Genomic DNA, 17312 nt, shown 5'->3' with positions numbered 1-17312 from the left:
TTAGCCTCTTCCTCTTCACTTTCATTAGGGGATCTATAGAATACTCCTACACTTAATTTGCTGGACTCTTTGCAATCGGTGAAGAGCTCCACCCATAAGACTTCTGCCCCCTCATTTTCTAACATCACCTCGTCCTTTATATTAGCTTTTAAATCCTGCTTAACAAACAGCCATACCCCTCTCCCTTTTCTATTGCCTCTGTCCCTCCAAAACAAAGAATAGCCGCTGATATTAACTGCCCAGTCATGCGACTCATTCAGCCATGTTTCGGTCACACCAATCACATCATATTTTCCCTCCAGCACCAGCACCTCCAGCTCTCCCATTTTACCAGTCAGACTTCTTGCATTTGTAAACATACATTTAATACTGGTACCATATTGAACATATGACATGTGGTCCTCCCTATCCTTAACAGTACCCCCAACCAAATCTCCTCCCCCATTTTCCCTTCCTTTTCCCACTATCTCATCTAACCTGTCTTCCACAGAATCCTTTACTGAATCCTCCCCCCATGCCTAGTTTAAAATCTTTTCCAACCCTCTAGCCATCTTCTCCCCCAAAACAGCTGCACCATCATCACTGAGGTGCAGCCCATCCCTAGCAAAGAGCCTGTAGCTGATTGAGAAATCATCCCAGTTCTCCAAAAACCCAAACCCTCCTCCCTACACCAATTTCTCAGCCATGCATTAATCTCCCTAAGCTCCCACTGTCTGCTTAGCGTTGCTCGTGGCACAGATAATAGTTCTGAGAAAATTACCTTGGAAGTCTTCGCCCTCAACTTTACTCCTAGTTTTTTAAAGTTCTTGAGGACTTCACCACCTCCTCTAACTTTTTTATTGGTACCTATGTGTACCAAGCCCACTGGGTCATCCCCAGCCCCTCCAAATAATCTGTCCACTCGTTCCACCACATGCCGAACCTTAGCACCAGGGTTCAGATAGATACAAGAAGGGATTGGATGGCTTTTGACCAAGTGATAAAAAACATGGTTATTGAAAATGGCTCTAAAGACAAGTTAAAGGGGTGGTTCACCTTTAAGTTAACTTTTAGTATGTTATACAATGGCTTATCCTAAGCAGCTTTTCAATTGGTCTTCATTATTTATTTTTTATAGCTATGAATTATTTGTGTTCTTCTTCAGACTCTTTCCAGCTTTCCAATGGGGTTCACTGACCCCATCTAAATTAGAAAACACTCTACAAGGCTACAAATGAATTGTCATTGCTACTTTTCATCTTTCTATTCATGCCCTCTTCTATTCATATTTCAATCTCTTATTCAAATAAATATATGGTCACTAAGGTAATTTGGACCATAGCAACCAGATTACTGAAATTGCAACCTGGAGAGCTGATGAGTAAAAAGCTAAAAAACTCAAAGACCACAAATAATAAAACAAGAAAATCAATTGTAAATTTTCTAAGAATATCACTGTCTACATCATTCTCAAAGTTAATTTAAAGGTGATCAACCCCTTTAATCCAGGGACTGGTCCGATTGCCATCTTGGAGCCTGGAAGGAATTTTTGATAAGAGACTTTGGTTTTTTTTGTCTTCATCTGAATACACTAGCAGTTAGGCAGGTTATTTATAGACTTAAAGGCTTAACTTGATGGACATGTGTCTTTTTTCAACCTAACTTATGATGAGATATTATGAGGCTGAATTAAAAATAAAAGTTCTTACCTCAAATCATGTGTTGTCAAAAGCAACAGGCCCAGCAGAGAGGAGGCAAAGACAAAAAAAGAAGAGACTTTGCCACAGGTTACGGCTTGCAAATGAAGTGAAAGCTTACTCCGTTGTGTTTGTGACTTATTGCGAAAGCTCCATGTCTGCTTCCTGCCTCATTATTCATCCCACCATCACTGAATTCTAGTAGCTGCTAACATATCCTTGTCTGCAAGAGTAGAACTGCTACAGCTGGGCGAGTACCATGAGAACACATGACGCATCCAATTGAACTTAATCCTTTATTAGAATGTACTAATAAGGGTTAAAAGAGCTAATTCGGTAACTGCAGGCAAAACTGCCTTAGTCCAGTAACCCACAGCAGGCAGTTAGATTTACCTAGGTTATTCTACCTGTAGTAGTAGTAGTAGACTGATCAAAGGTAATTGTTAAAAAATGATCCCTGTTATTGCTCCTGTAATGTTCATATCAAAAATTGGGGTCAGACACTTACGTGTGATTTTTGTTAATCAATGACGTATCTGTGCAAAGAAAAGAGAATAGTAAAGGAGAGTGCAGTTGCATATGCTAGCTTTTATCTCAACATATAGAAGAGGTGCTAGAATGCAGAAAGACGAAGGGAACCACTTTAATTTCTGAATGTGACCAAAGTAAATGGTGCAAGGCACTGAAGCAAAGAGATGCAGAGAGAGCAGGAATACACACTGGCTTCATGCAGATGTAGAAACACATTAAGAGGTTAATAACCAGAGAATCCAAACAAGAAAAATATAACAGATAAAAACTGCATAGGTAACTGGAGTTTTACCTATAGGGCCTTATTTTTCAAAATCCCAATTTTTCATAGTATTTAAATAAAAAAAAAAGTCAGACCAAACCATAATTCACGATCAGACCTTATTTATTATTTAAAAAAAACACAATTTAATCGGATCGAGAAAAAATCGAGTGAAAATCTGAATTGTGCGTTTTCCCCCCCCAAATTGCTAGATTGTTTTGCTAGATTTTTGCCCAACATGCCCGAAATAGTCAGATTTTCAGGCTAAATCCAGCACAGACCCCAGCAACTTCCAAATAGGATAGGGACCTCTTCATATACAACCTCAGCAGGTCTGAAGTTGACTTTTTCGATCCTCAGGGTTTAAATAATCTAGAAAACGTCTAGGTTTTTTTCCCCCCCAAAAAATTCAGATTTTATTGTAAAAAAATAGTTTTTTGCATTCCAACTCAAATAACCCCTTTAAGAGTTTTATTTTCTTTTAAACATTTCACCACTCATCTGAGTGGCTTCTTCAGTTGAACTTGGAGCCACTCGGATGATTGGTGAAACGTTTTCAAGAAAAACTCTAAATGTCCAGTTGCCTTTGACTTAATTCTACTAGATACTGTTTATCATGACCTGGATAAATGAGAATCTTCATAGACATATATTTTTTTCCACTTTTATCATTAAGTACAGATTAAAATATGGGACGGTTGCGTGTTCACGTGCAGCCATCTAGTGGCTGTTTAACTGTAACAAAGTGAAATGTTTAACATAAGGTGTCAATGCACTGAGACCTCCTCACCAAACAAGTGGATCTGGGTCTAATTTTGCCGCCACCACACAGGACCAAATCGGACTGATCCGATCTTTGACACTGGGGCCAATGATCAGATCATACAATGAGGCCTGTTGTAGGAGGAACACATCAATATGCCAATGTTTCCTCGTCCAATGGAATTTTTAAATATTAGCCATATATCAGTTGGCTCCCATACTCATGCCAATAAGCTGCTGATTTAGTCTGGAGGGGCTGAGCAGGCTGCTTTTAGTACCCACTTTATAATAACCCTTACTCTACATGTATAAAGGAACCAATTCTCCCTTTCTAATAAAGTTTATAGTAAAAAAGTATATGTTCTGCACAAGTCTGAAAATGGATAGTCCCATGGAGAACATAGTGGCAGTGACTATATACACTCAGCACCATAGCTATGTTTGTCACAAATTGCTGCTTACAATTCTAATTATATCTACTGATTTAATACTTTTATGTTAAAGAACACCAGGCTTCTGTAACTGCATTATACACCATAGACCAGGTTGAGAGATGCCAGTTAATAAAAACTGTTCACACACTATAAGGAGCAATGCCTTTGATAGAAAATCCCAGTGCTCTCAGCTGCAAGAAAGCAACAGAAGTATATAGTGTAGTATTTCGAGTTTGAACTAATACGTATGTGAGTAAACCGCAACCCAAATCCATGAATCTTATTTATATGGGTACTCACAGACCCCCTGCTTGGGTATTAGAGTATCAGAATCTCTCTTTCCACCCACAATATTCCGCTGATCTCTTCACTATGAAACTCACTAAAAATATAACAGCAGGGAAGTGCTCAAAAATGCAAAACACGTCTATTTTCAAGCGTTAAAAATATAATTATTTATTTAGATTTGGGTTGTGGTCTACTTGATTAAATATTTTTTTAACCCTTGCAGTCCCCTGGGACAATTGGGAATCATTTTTGTGCACCTGTTTTCCCAACTCACACTTAGCTCGAGTGAATGAATAGAAGAAAAAATACTTTGAATTTCGAACGTTTTTTTTGGCTACTTCGACCTTCGACTACGACTTCGAATCGAACAAATCGAACTAAAAATTGTTCGACCATTCGATAGTCGAAGTACTGTCTCTTTAAAAAAAACTTCGACCCCCTACTTCGCCAACTAAAACCTACCGAACATCAATGTTAGCCTATGGGGAAGGTCCCCATAGGCTTTCTAACAAATTTCTGATCGAAGGAAAATCGTTTGATCGATGGGTTATAATTCGATCGAACGAATTGCGCTAAATCCTTCAACTTCGATATTCGAAGTCGAAGGATTTAACTTCGACAGTCGAATATCGAGGGTTAATTAACCCTCGATATTCGACCCTAAGTAAATGTGCCCCATATAGTACATGGTGTATAGTTGAAGCACTAAATACTACACCATATACTTTTGTTGCTCTCTTGCAGTTGAGAGTTCTGGGATTTTCTATCATTGATGTAAGTTTTAGGATATTAGGGGATCCACATATTCCTGGCAAAAAAACAGCAAGCATATTTTAGCTTGTATTTTGGACTATATGCAAAAGTGCATTCTTGTCAAGGTACAGTAGCAATACAATACAATACAATACAATACAATACAATACAAGAATGCACTGTTGATAGTGCTGAAATGCACCCGAAAGTTTGGCTTAATGAGACATGTAGGAAATGGTAATAACACAAAGGGGTCTAATAAGGTAAAACAAATTTAAGTCCCCCACCAAAAATAAACCGAGCCGGGATGTTTACTGCTATTGGCTTATAAGGTGGGTAAAAATGATGTCATGTGAACAGTGTAGTGTATGACCGTGTAAATGTGAAAATGCCGGTTATGTGTGTATATGGGTTTTAAATGTTGAAAATTGTAATGTTATAAAAGTATGTTTACAGGGTTTGGCCACAAGAGGGCAGTAGAGTCTATTAATTATGTAATGATGTAAATTTTACCCTGGCCACTAGCACTAATGGGAAGAAAAACAGTATAAATAGGGGCAAGAAACCGCGGGTGTGACAGTTCGTAGGTGGGCTTGGTCCAGTGAAGAACATCTTTGTTAGGAGAGTTAGGAGATTTATGTTATAGGGTGCACTAGGTGTACAAGACAGTTAGGAAAAAGATAGCAAGCAGTTACGAGCCCCAACCAGGAGTAAGTGGAACTAGCCTTTCTGTAGATCCTCTACCAGTCAGGGATGTAGTGATAGGAAACAGGATAGTGAAAGAGAGGGTTATGGGACTGTGACCATAATGAAAAGTCCTGTCCGGAATGGCAAGGGGACACCAGTGAGGAGCGTCGGGTTGCTGAGGGCAGGTGGGATAGTGAGATCCCATTGACAGCGGTGGAACAGGAGCTGCCCATTGGTATTAAAGGGGACCCATCACCCCCAAAAAATATTCATAATCCTGAGATGTTTAAATGAGCTTACAACAGCTATGAATGCTTTAATAAAAAATAGAAATTGGATTTCATGTTTAATTTGAAAAGGACTTCTATTATACAGCTTTTTGTGTCTGGGTGACGGGTCCACTTTAAGAGGTAATACCTGAAGAAATCCGGTAAGTAAAAAGGAGGTTCCTGGATAGAGTGGCCATATATTGAATGACTGAAGAATTGTGTTAAATTGGATTCACATGTTGTGTTGAAAGAATAAAAATAACTTTGTTTATTTTTAACAACTGCTGGTCTACTAATTACTGCTTAACAATTCGCGGGGCACCTGCCTATAGGATATGTTGCAAATGCTTTTAAATGACCAGGCCTTTCTGACTATCTATGGAAATTTGGGAATCTACAGGAGGAAAGTCAGGGTATCAAGCACATACTTTAATATACTATATATAGACAGACAGCAGCTTTTCGCGATCATTACCCAGTAGAACGATCAATGATAAAAGATGAACAATTGTCAGCATCACCTAAAAGTAAATTCAGCAGCTGAAAAGCAAAAAAGTAAAAGAGAAAAAGAAAAAAGAACATGAATGGATATGTCTGACAAGTCTGTGAATGAAGACATGGCAATGCACTTTACACGCCATTATAAGATGCTGGTTTGTTACTGATACACGGAAGCTTCATGTTTATCCAGTGAAAGACTTGCTGAGTGTAAGGAGTGTAAGGGGTATCAGTAGTTCCATGACCTGGAACTTCAGCCTCGTGTTTTTATATGGTCATGAAACTCCTCGGTAACTTATAATATCCTTATGTTTTACAAGAGGGGGTACTTTATTCACTATATATTGCAGAATCAATGCACACAATGCTGACCAATAGCAGATCTCTTCCCTCTAATAGCACTTGGGAGGGAAATATCCATATACCCAGAGTTTCTCCTGTTTGCTCTGAGGACACTTCTTATGGGATACCCAGGGGATCCATCTCAGTCCTGCTTGCCCTGTCTCTGGTTCCCTAAATAGGTCACAATGTCCTTGGGATCTAGTCCCTTCCATCACTCATCGATGGAGCCCAAAGCTGCTCAATATAGGTAGCCGTAATCTGGCTTTCTCTCCTAGAGTGACTATTATAGGATCTAGGTACCCCTTACTAGTCCTGACTAATGATGGCTTCATGGGAGGCTCAAATCCACTTAAGAGAGGGTCGGGTAACACTAAAGCCTCTGACAGAGTCCCCTGAAGCCACATGGCTCAAGAATCATATCTTACAGCTCACTGTATTAAAGCAAACCTGGGATAGCGATGAGTCATACTATAAGCCAGGAAGTGGGAATTTACTCCCTTCCTTCCTTATATGCCCTTTGGGCACAATCTTTAGGGTAAAGCAAAGTTAATGGGGATATATTTACCAGACACACACACACGCATCTCTTCAGAATAATAAAACATGAATAAAACTCAAAATCCTTATACTCGCCTGTATATCCAAACACACAAATGCATTGGGAACACTGCACATTCTGAGAACAAGAAAAATGGATCCCCTAAAATACCACCTAATAGACAAGTAGTTCTGATAGTTGTAGCAGAGGTCTGACAATGGTCAGAATAAATCAATTAAAATAAATATGAGAAAAGGAACCACCGCCTGCAACCAAAAGCAAAAAATTCAAGCAGCATATATATGAAGAAATCTTGCTAGACACAAATTGGAATAAGGTAACTATTGGTATAGGTACCCGTTTATAGTGCATTTAATAATTAAATATACCATCAATTAATTGATCTCTGAATTAATGCCTCATGAATTTTTAAAAAAATACAGCAAGTGTTAATCGGTTAATAAAAAAAATACCCAGTTATGAATAGACAGATGTGTGCAAAGTTTATAAATTACAGTATAAATTCATGTGTTGTTCAAAGAAATAAATGAATCAATAAGTAAATAAATCACCTATCTGTAGAGTTCATTCACAGATTTTTGAGTACAATTCATACAATTATAAAGTGCTAGTGCAATAAATAAGTGATTGTGCTTGAAGTTACTCAAATAGTAGATTAATTCATTAAATATATCAAATAGTCATGTATGAAAGTGAGTTAAAAACCAAACGGCTAAAATCCTTAGAATAGTAGAGAAAATTGGAAAAAATTGGATAGAAGGTGGAGATGTCGCGTAAGCTAACTGCCTAGTATTTGTTTAATCTGGGACACCACAAAGTTGTAGGCAGGACAGGGTAACCAGGACTGTGGCCTCGTATGTTAAAGGGATCCTGTCGTTGGAAAACATGTTTTTTTCAAAACACAGTTAACAGGTAATCTGTTAACAGTGCTACTCCAGCAAAATTCTGCACTGAAATCAGTTTCTCAAAAGAGCAAACAGATTTTTTTATATTCAATTTTGAAATCTGACATGGGGCTAGACATTTTGTCAATTTCCCAGCTGCCCCAAGTCATGTGACTTGTGCCTGCACTTTAGGAGAGAAATGCTTTCTGGCAGGCTGCTGTTTTTCCTTCTCAATATCTAATATAGGTAAATCTAAAAACAACTAGACTTGCTGAGTAATCAATGAAAACGTTTCACTACTCATTCCAGCAGCTTCTTCAGTTCAACTGACTTGTGTGGGAAATTCTCGGCATATAAACTCTTCCACTAATCCAATCACAATGGCCCATTGTAACTCTTCAGAGAGGTGACATCTGAAGAAATTCACAGAGGTGTAAATTCTGTGTAGTTACTGTGATAGGATTATCCAATGTGTCATGCAACTCCTAGAAACAGATGTTACTTGTGAGAGTTGCATGAATGGACGTGTGAAGTGTTCTGAAACCAAGAACAGAGCAAATTCGCCCATCACTACTAATTATACAGAGAGGCAGGCAGGCATTTACTTTCACTTTCCATTCTGCATTTACTAGATGTCACTGCACTCCTTACATTCATTTTGCAGCCAGTGCACAGGCATGGGAATCAGGTTCCCCATTTTAGTGCATAAACAAGATTTTGCCATGATTTGGCAATATTTTAGTCTGTCTTAATAATAGTGTCCACAAAATGGCTGCTGCCTGCCTGACGTGATTGTGATTTGAAAGACTAAAAGACAGTAGCTTGAAATCATGTATATAGTGTAAGTGAAGTTTATTTTTCTTGACTAACATCATAAAACTGGATTTGGGATTATTTTTTAGGTCCCCTTTAACTTCTTTAGTGGGCAATGGCAGATGATATAGCTCATAGCAGTCAGATAGTATATCTCCCACTATCTTTCGTTCCTAAAGCGACTATAACATAAACTCCTTCCACTAAATAAACTTTCCCTAACATGGGGCCTGACACTGTCCAGACCCACCTCCCCTCAAGGTGGGATCTAGGAAGAGCCCATAGCACGTGTGTGTTCTGCCCTTTAAACACTGCCACCTACTTGGCAAACCTTGAAGTATATCAAATTACAATAGACCGAGGAAAAGGCACACAGCTGCCTGGATGAATAAAAGGACCACTTAGCTGTTCAAATACAGGGGAAACTGCCTCAGTAAAACCATACCTAAACCTCAGGATCTCTACACATATATATATATATATATATATTCACAAAATATCTACAATTTGTCAAATGCACATTAATTTGTTTAAATGTCAAGCAATCAGAAAATGTTTATTATTTATATAAAGGGCACATTGTTCCTTGCATCTCAATGGCTGTTACCCCCTACCCATCTTTCTGTAGTTGGTATGGCAATACACTTGCTGCTGGCCTGGGCTGACACAAGAGCAGTCCAAGGAAAGTCAGTAGTTACAGGGCCCGTTGTGGCTAGTGGGGTGCATATCTCTGCCAGTAGAACCCCAACCCCAGCGGTGTGTGTTTTCACTTAGATTTGTTCTACCATCCAACATTATAAAAATATACAGTGACTCCTGACAACATAATTTATCATGCAGGGTTAAATGTAGAAAAGCCAATAAAATCATGAAAGCCCTCCCCCATTGTTCCCCAAGGTGCCACTCAATTTAGTAGTGGAGTCTATAGAAAGCCATGTAAAATATAAGCACATAAAGAGTTCAGTGTGTAGCATATATATGTATATATTTTATCTGTCAAACAGCCTTTGCTTGCAAAACCCTCTTTGATCACAGCATCACTTTTATGTGTCCTCTAAACACCCTTTGATATCGATTACACTTTAATCGTAATCCCTTGTGAATCCTTGGCATTATCTGTGAAAGCTGAAAATCCACAAAGCACGGATGGGACTTTGGTGTGAAAGATGATGCTTTCTGCCCAGAATCACAGTCAATATGACAAACGCAGTGTGTGTTATATTATAATCTATTCCTATGTCGATATATGGCACAATTCTCAAAAAACTGATCTAACACGCACTTTTCTTATTTAGAATGTTTTAATTTAAAAAGGTACCCTTTCTCATTTGAATTTTTGCTGGTGTTGCTAGGTAAACCTTATACAAACCATACCAAACTGTTATATTCAGCCTCCCTCACCCTCCACTCTTTCCTTTTGCTGTTATCAGATATTTTATGCTCTCCCCTACTTATTCTATGTCCCACTCCCATCTACTGTCTAAAATATTCTACCTTCCAATTTCTCGTGTGTTGTGTATAGTAGTGAGCTTGTGAATAAGGCTATTCAGTGTATAATAACGCCAATTCAGTTCAGCGCATGGGCGCTCTGCCGGAGTAACATCAGAGACACTTAACTCTTCATCCAAAAATTGGCTTTATTGTGGCAAACAGTGCGAAAAGGTGGCAATGACAGTGCAACAAAGCCTACGCATTTTGTGCCCACACAAACTGCACTTCTTCAGAGCTCTGATTTACTCCAGCAGAGCGCCCATGCGCTAAACTGAATTGGTGTTGTCCTGAATTGGGAACTACAAACCTGCAGAGTTCTCGTGGGATGCAGCTGGAGGGGAGACAATCTTAGACTAGACGGGGAAGGTAAATTCCGCTTTACAAGTTTCCCCCGTAATTTTGATATATTCAGTGTATAATGGCTCAAGATAACTATGGGGGGTTGTGGATGCACACCTGAGGCCAATTTCAAAAAGTATAAAGCCCTGTCTAAGTAATTCAAGTAAATATGCAAGTGCATGTAATTTTGAAACAGGGTTTTTTTGTTACAAAGTTATGATCATAATATTGATAAGCCACCATACCACGTCAAGGTAAAACCCCACATGGTGGTCCCTAACTTATTTATCTTTAGTCATAGCAAAACAGGAATATTACCTCTATGTAGTACCAATTCTTTATGTAAACATCTCCTGTGCTTTGGTTTCAAACTCTGTGCTAAATCCTCCCCCGCCAACTGCTGAGCGGCTTTTAAGAGGGAGAGACTGCCTTAACCAACGCCCATTTTAGAAAAGTAGAAGTCAGGTGTTGTAATTAAAAACAAAGTAGAGTGATATGTGCAGTTGCACAATAGTGTGTATACATGTGTAAGTGAAATGTGGAGGTGTGTATGGTAGTGATAAGGGAAAGTGTATGTGTATTTGGGAGTATGTATGTAAGTAAGCATAGAATGAAAGAGTGTAAAGGAGAACTAAATGAATGACACAATAAGTGTGTGTGTACATAGAGAAGTGTCTAATGGGACGTTGGTTTTTTCACGGCTAGATCCTCCCATGCCGCTAGCATCTATGGCTTTTAAGAAAGAGCGATTGCACAAACCAAGGCACAACAAGTGAGGGGGACCACCAAAAATATAAAGGAGTGGGTATGAGGGTGCAATAACCACATGAGCTTAGCCAAAGCTTCCGGCAAATACAAAACTATGGGGGGTTGTGGATGCATACCTGAGGCCAATTTCAAAAAGTATAAAGCCCTGTCTAAATGATTCAAGTAAATATGCAAGTGCATGTAATTTTGAAACAGGGTTTTTTTGTTACAAAGTTATGATCATAATATTGATAAGCCACCATAAATAAGTTAGGGACCACCATGTGGGGTTTTACCTTGACGTGGTATGGTGGCTTATCAATATTATGATCATAACTTTGTAACAAAAAAACCCTGTTTCAAAATTACATGCACTTGCATATTTACTTGAATTACTTAGACAGGGCTTTATACTTTTTGAAATTGGCCTCAGGTGTGCATCCACAACCCCCCCATAGTAATGGCTCAAGATAACATGAATCCACTGTCTGTTTACACTGTTTTAATCTGTACTTTGAAATTTTTTCTGGAACATGCCCTGAGGCTTAGACATGGCTAGTTATGCTGCTGTATTGCAATTAAAAGGAATGATCTATCTTCAGTTATGTAAATTTGATTAAAAAGAGGGGATCTGACTTCTGTCAGTGTTTGAGTTTTTTATATAGGAGAAAAGATAGAAAGTATCCCTGTCTTTTTGATCAGGAAAAACACACCAGTAAAATAATTATCACTATATCTTTTGAAAATTAATATTTTTGAAGTGATATATTGCTTAAATAAAATGAAACTAGGACTCCATTAAATTTTTAATTAAATATTGTGTATGCTTTGTAATTTGTAATTCATAAACAATTCATTTAGTATTAACGATTGTTAATATATCACTTAAAAAATATTAATTTTCAGTAACCTCAATTCAGGTTAATTTGTTAATGTACTCAAGTCAAGCACTTGCACTTTGTAGGACTACTTATTAAGTGGGGAACCAATATATATAGAATCACAGAATCAAATGGTTTAATTGAATATCAAAAGATATAGTGATAATGATTTTACTTGTGTGTTTTTCCTGATCAAAAAGACAGGGATACTTTCTTTCTTTTCTCCTTTATAAAAAACTCAGCCGCTGTATTTAGGGTTGCCACCTTTACTCAAAAAGATTACCGGCCAGGGGGGGGTGGGCACAAAAAGGGGCGGTCCGTGATGTAAAAGGGGCGGAGCTACATGATGTGCCACAAAAGGGGTGGAGCAACATCGCAGAGATGTCCACAGCGCTGGAAAAAAGGTAAGTTGTGTGCGAATTGGGGGCAGGCCAGGGGCTTTTTTTAAAGGGTATTACAAATTACCGGCAACTGCATTGCCGGTAAATTTGTAATACAGGCCCCGGCCTTGGCAGGTATTTTACCCGCTAGGCCGGTTAAATACCGGCCAGATGGCAACTCTAGCTGTATTGCAATTATCATTCAAAGTAAAATGTCTGTCTGCAGGCTGGCTAAAGGCTTTGAATTTGTGGCTGTATCTTTTCACATACTAATGTATAATACTGTAAATATAATTGCAATTGAAAGCAGTATCTGCCTGTCTCTTTCTATTCCCTGCACTACTAGTTCTGAGTCTTGAAACAATAAAGCAGAAGTCAGTTTTTTAGGTTTTTCAGTCTCCAGGACTGGCTGGCTTCTCAATGCGTTTTTTAGGAGACTTTGGAAGGGTTGTTTGGACCTAGGTGTATTTGAAAAGCCAGAACCCACTTTGAATCTCAGTCTAGAACTAAAAGGAACAGTTGAGCATCATCAATGTGTACTGTGATGAGGAGCTTGTGAGTGAGAACCAATGAGATTGGTCAACTTGCTATAGGGAATAAGGACTCACCTTGCTACTACTGATACCTAATATAAGTACAGCGCCAGGAATTGCTGTTCCTCAGGTTTTAAAAAAAAAACCACTTCTTTGGAATTGCGTTAACAAATGTTAAAAACCTAAAGGAACATTGAAACATTGTTTATAACTACATTTTCTCTCATTTGGGCAGACACTGCATTCAAACCAGAATTTATGACAGCATTATTAGCTAAAAGAAAGCAAATTTGGATCTCCCCCCTACAACCTTTCTCCAAATTAAGTTAAAATTATTTTCTGTTTCTATAAAGTTGCCCACAGAAATGTGAAAATCTTATTTAGAAAATTCAAGCAGAAAATCTGCAGATGTTAAATAAATACCCTTGCAAATGATTTTAAAAAAATTAAATGCAATCAGTGTAGCCCAGCAACTAGGGATGTAGCGAACTGCCGATTTGGTGTTCGCGAACGCCGGCAAAAAATGCGAACGTTCGCGAACAGTTCGCGAACTTCGAACACCCGCTAAAATCGTTCGATTCGAACGATCGAAGGATTTTAATCGTTCGATCGAAGGATTTTCATTCGAATCGAACGATCGAAGCCATTCGATCGAATGCTTTTCATTCGATCGAATGCTTACAATCGTTCGAACGAATGGAAATCGTTCGATTTTTAGCGGTCGAAGGAATTCGAATGGTCGAATGGTCGAACGATCGAACGCGAACTCAAAATGCAAACGTTCCCAAACGTTCGTGAACATTCGGCGGACGCGAACGGTCGAAGTTCGCGCGAACTAGTTCGCGGGCGAACAGTTCGCTACATCCCTACCAGCAACTTGCATTTAAGTATCCTTGAATTTCCAAGCCTATTTTATAAGGGCAGCATTGCTATGTATATTTAAGAAGGATTTTACTGCGTGGAAAAAAATATTAAGCAGAATGTGGTTTCAACTGACGGTATTGTGTTTTGATTCCTTTCTATGAGAGTGGAACAAATAAGGAAAAATTCTCAGGTGGCAAGTAAAAGATCTTTGGAAATAACTCCAGTGCACCCTGTCTCATGTGTAGTGGAAAGTGTGTCATTGATTCCTAGATAATAGCTCCCAATTTTGGTACTAATCTTAAGTGCATTTATCAACACTATTTAATTTGTCCCTAAAGGTACATTTTAAAGGACAAGGAAAGGAAAAAAAATAAAATCCCATTTTTACTTTCTTTAATGAAAAAGAAACCTATCTCCAATGTACTTTGATTAAAAAATGTGTACCGTTTTTATAAGAAACCTGACTGTATGCAGTGAAATTCTCCCTTCATTTACTGCTGTGGATAGGAATTGTCAGACGGTCCCTAACTGCTGAGCAGGGAAACAATCATACTTATGTACAGCAGGGGGAGCCCCCGCCTTACTTCCCAGCCATGCAGAACTCAAGCAGCTTTGTTTATGACGATCCCTAAGCAGCCCAGACCACACTGAGCATGTGCACAGTCTTAGTCTTGCAAAGATGTTTAACAAAGTTACAAGATGACAGCCCTCTGTAGCCAACTTTGAATGCAGAAATCATTTGTTTGATTAGGCTTGTGGTGCAGTAAGTTCATGCTTATGTTTAGTATACAAAATACAGCATTTCTAGCCTTATTCTATTTTACACTTTCCTTGTCCTTTAAGGAGATCTTCAAAAGTTGGTCCCTACCAGCATTTGGGAAAAGCATGCTTTGCAAGAGTATGTGTTCAACCTCTTGTTCTTTATTAAAAATATATAATCCTTTGCTTACCAATTAACAAGAAATGCATTTCTTAAATAATGTATAGTGTCAACATATGATGAAATAATATTCCATTCTGGAAATATTACCTCTGCTCTCTTTAATTGACAATTCATTACAACAATTTAATAATAAGTCTACCTGGTCTGCTTCAGTTAATTGGGTTTTGCTAAACACTTTTTGTTTAGTGAAAAAAGTGCATCTTTTGGAAATATTATTTTGTCCCTGGCAACCTTTAAAGCTGTGTGCCATGTAATGTGATACAATTAAAGCATACAGCATAGTGGCCTTATTAAAATGAGAATAAACATTGTACTTACATAAGACAGAATGTTTGGGGTTTACATTTGGGGGTTTTCCTTCATCATTATTCATCATTAAGCATGCATGTATTCCCCTAGTGTTTGCAAAGTAACTCAACATTTTTTACTCAGTTTTGGTAAACTAAGTTCTTAATTAGGAGGTTGAGTGCTAAAAATACAGCAGGAACACTTAAAAATTTCTTTGCAAGTGTTTTGTAGCCATTTTTGCCTTCTACTTTTTTTACCATTGTAAATGCTACCATTACCATGCTAGAATCTCCTGCTGAGCTAACACTCTATATATATATATATATATATATATATATATATATATATATATATATATATATATATATATATATATATATATATATATAGCAATTAGACAGGGACCCACACTCCAATGTTCAGTGAAGAAAATTAATATTTATTCATACTTGTGCATCCAACGTTTTGGCCCATGCCTGGGCCTTTATCAGATAAAGGCCCAGGCATGGGCCGAAACGTTGGATGCACAAGTATGAATAAATATTAATTTTCTTCACTGAACTTTGGAGTGCGGGTCCCTGTCTAATTGCTACATGCTTGAATTTTGACCTAGCGCCCACAGTATCTTAAAACTGGATTAGAGTGCGAGCGTTTACTGGCAGATATATATATATCAGGATGCACAAGTTTGATAAATAAAGATATTTTTGGTTCACTAACCAAGGAGTGCGGGTCCTCTTGATATATATACAGAAACCCAGAAAGCTCAGAATTATGGATTTTTCCGTCTCCCAGACTCCATTCTATCAAAATAATCCAAATTTTTAAAATTGATTGAGAGAGAGACTGTCCTGTGGAAAGGTATTTATTTCTAGAGATGCTGTAAGGAATGTCTCTCAGAGCAGGGCACAAAGCAGGAAGGACACCTGCCTGTGTGAGGAACTCCCAGAGAAGCTGGGGTGCTGCCTGCCACTGCAAGGTGTGGAGAGAGTCGAGACCAAGAGACAGAGGGTCTGCCTGACTGCGGAAAGCCAGGAGGCTGAGCAATCCCCCAGAAGAATCGTAAATACAGGGGTGACCCCAATACAAATGTTTTCTTGATGGTAGTACATGAGGGGCCCAGTTTAGTAAGGGAACTCTTCATATGTGTGAATATAGCGCCCAGTGGGCAGGATTTATTTTTTTGTGTTTTGTATCCTGAAATTGTCACCCCTGTGTGTAAATAAATTGCCTTAAAGGAAAGGAGAAATAAACCCCCTTTCTAATAAAAACCCTTACCCTCCTTAGTCCCATCTCCTTCCACCCCCCCTGCACAGGAGTTATCACAAGTAAATACCCCAAAGATGCTAATTACCTCTTGTTGCAGAGTCAGCGCACCCAAGCTCATTTTATCTGCTTCGTTAATCTTCGGGTCTTCTTCCTGCTTTTGGAAATTTACGTCACTTTCGGCGCATGCGCATTTGTAGCGAACCAGAGAAATGCTCCAACTGTGCATTCGCCAATATGGAGCTTCCTTACTGAGGTTACTGAAGTAGCTAATGAACTGAACTACTGAACTTTGCTGAAGATGCATTGGCCAGGTGCAGGAATCCTTTGGCGTCCCACGCTGCACAGAATATGGAGAAAGAAGATGATGGAGAAAGAAGATGGGGTTCAGCAACACCGGGCACCAGGTCAGATACTGGGTTTTCTCCATATTATTGGAATATATGTTTGTGTGTATCTTGCAATTTCTGTTAATGGGTTCTATAGTAACACACTGAATGATAAAAGCATCATTATTGACAAATGTATATTATATTTTAAAGCTGAATAGTGCAAAGGAAAGCTGCACCAGCTGTGCTAACAACTCATGAAAAGTTTAGCAATTTTAGAAATGTGCATGCAAATGTGAGATATTCATTCTCAACGAGTTTCTTCATATAAAAGCTTTTTGTACATGTAATGGGTTCAGGGGTGGATTATTGGAACCATTGGTGGCCAGGCCCCCCAAGTATAAGAAAATCATTGATGGACAGGGCACCCCATAAAAAACTTTTTTTCTAAAAAAAAAACCAATGATAGCGAGGTTCCCTCCATAAAGATAAA

At 38.5% G+C, this 17312-nt stretch overlaps 1 protein-coding gene across 1 annotated transcript in view; it reads right to left on the bottom strand.

The window, feature by feature from the left end:
* tlr22.S (toll-like receptor 22 S homeolog) overlaps window positions 1–16920 on the bottom strand; it is a 34224-nt gene extending 17304 nt beyond the window's left edge. The window contains exon 1 of the mRNA XM_018256139.2: window positions 16579–16920. Coding sequence (XP_018111628.2) covers window positions 16579–16920 — 342 coding nt within the window. The remainder of the gene's footprint in view (window positions 1–16578) is intronic.
* Between the last annotated feature and the right edge of the window lie 392 nt (window positions 16921–17312).

This window comes from Xenopus laevis, chromosome 3S (genome assembly GCF_017654675.1).
Source record: "Xenopus laevis strain J_2021 chromosome 3S, Xenopus_laevis_v10.1, whole genome shotgun sequence".
NCBI lineage: Eukaryota > Metazoa > Chordata > Amphibia > Anura > Pipidae > Xenopus > Xenopus laevis.
This window is presented reverse-complemented; position numbering and strand designations above follow the sequence as displayed.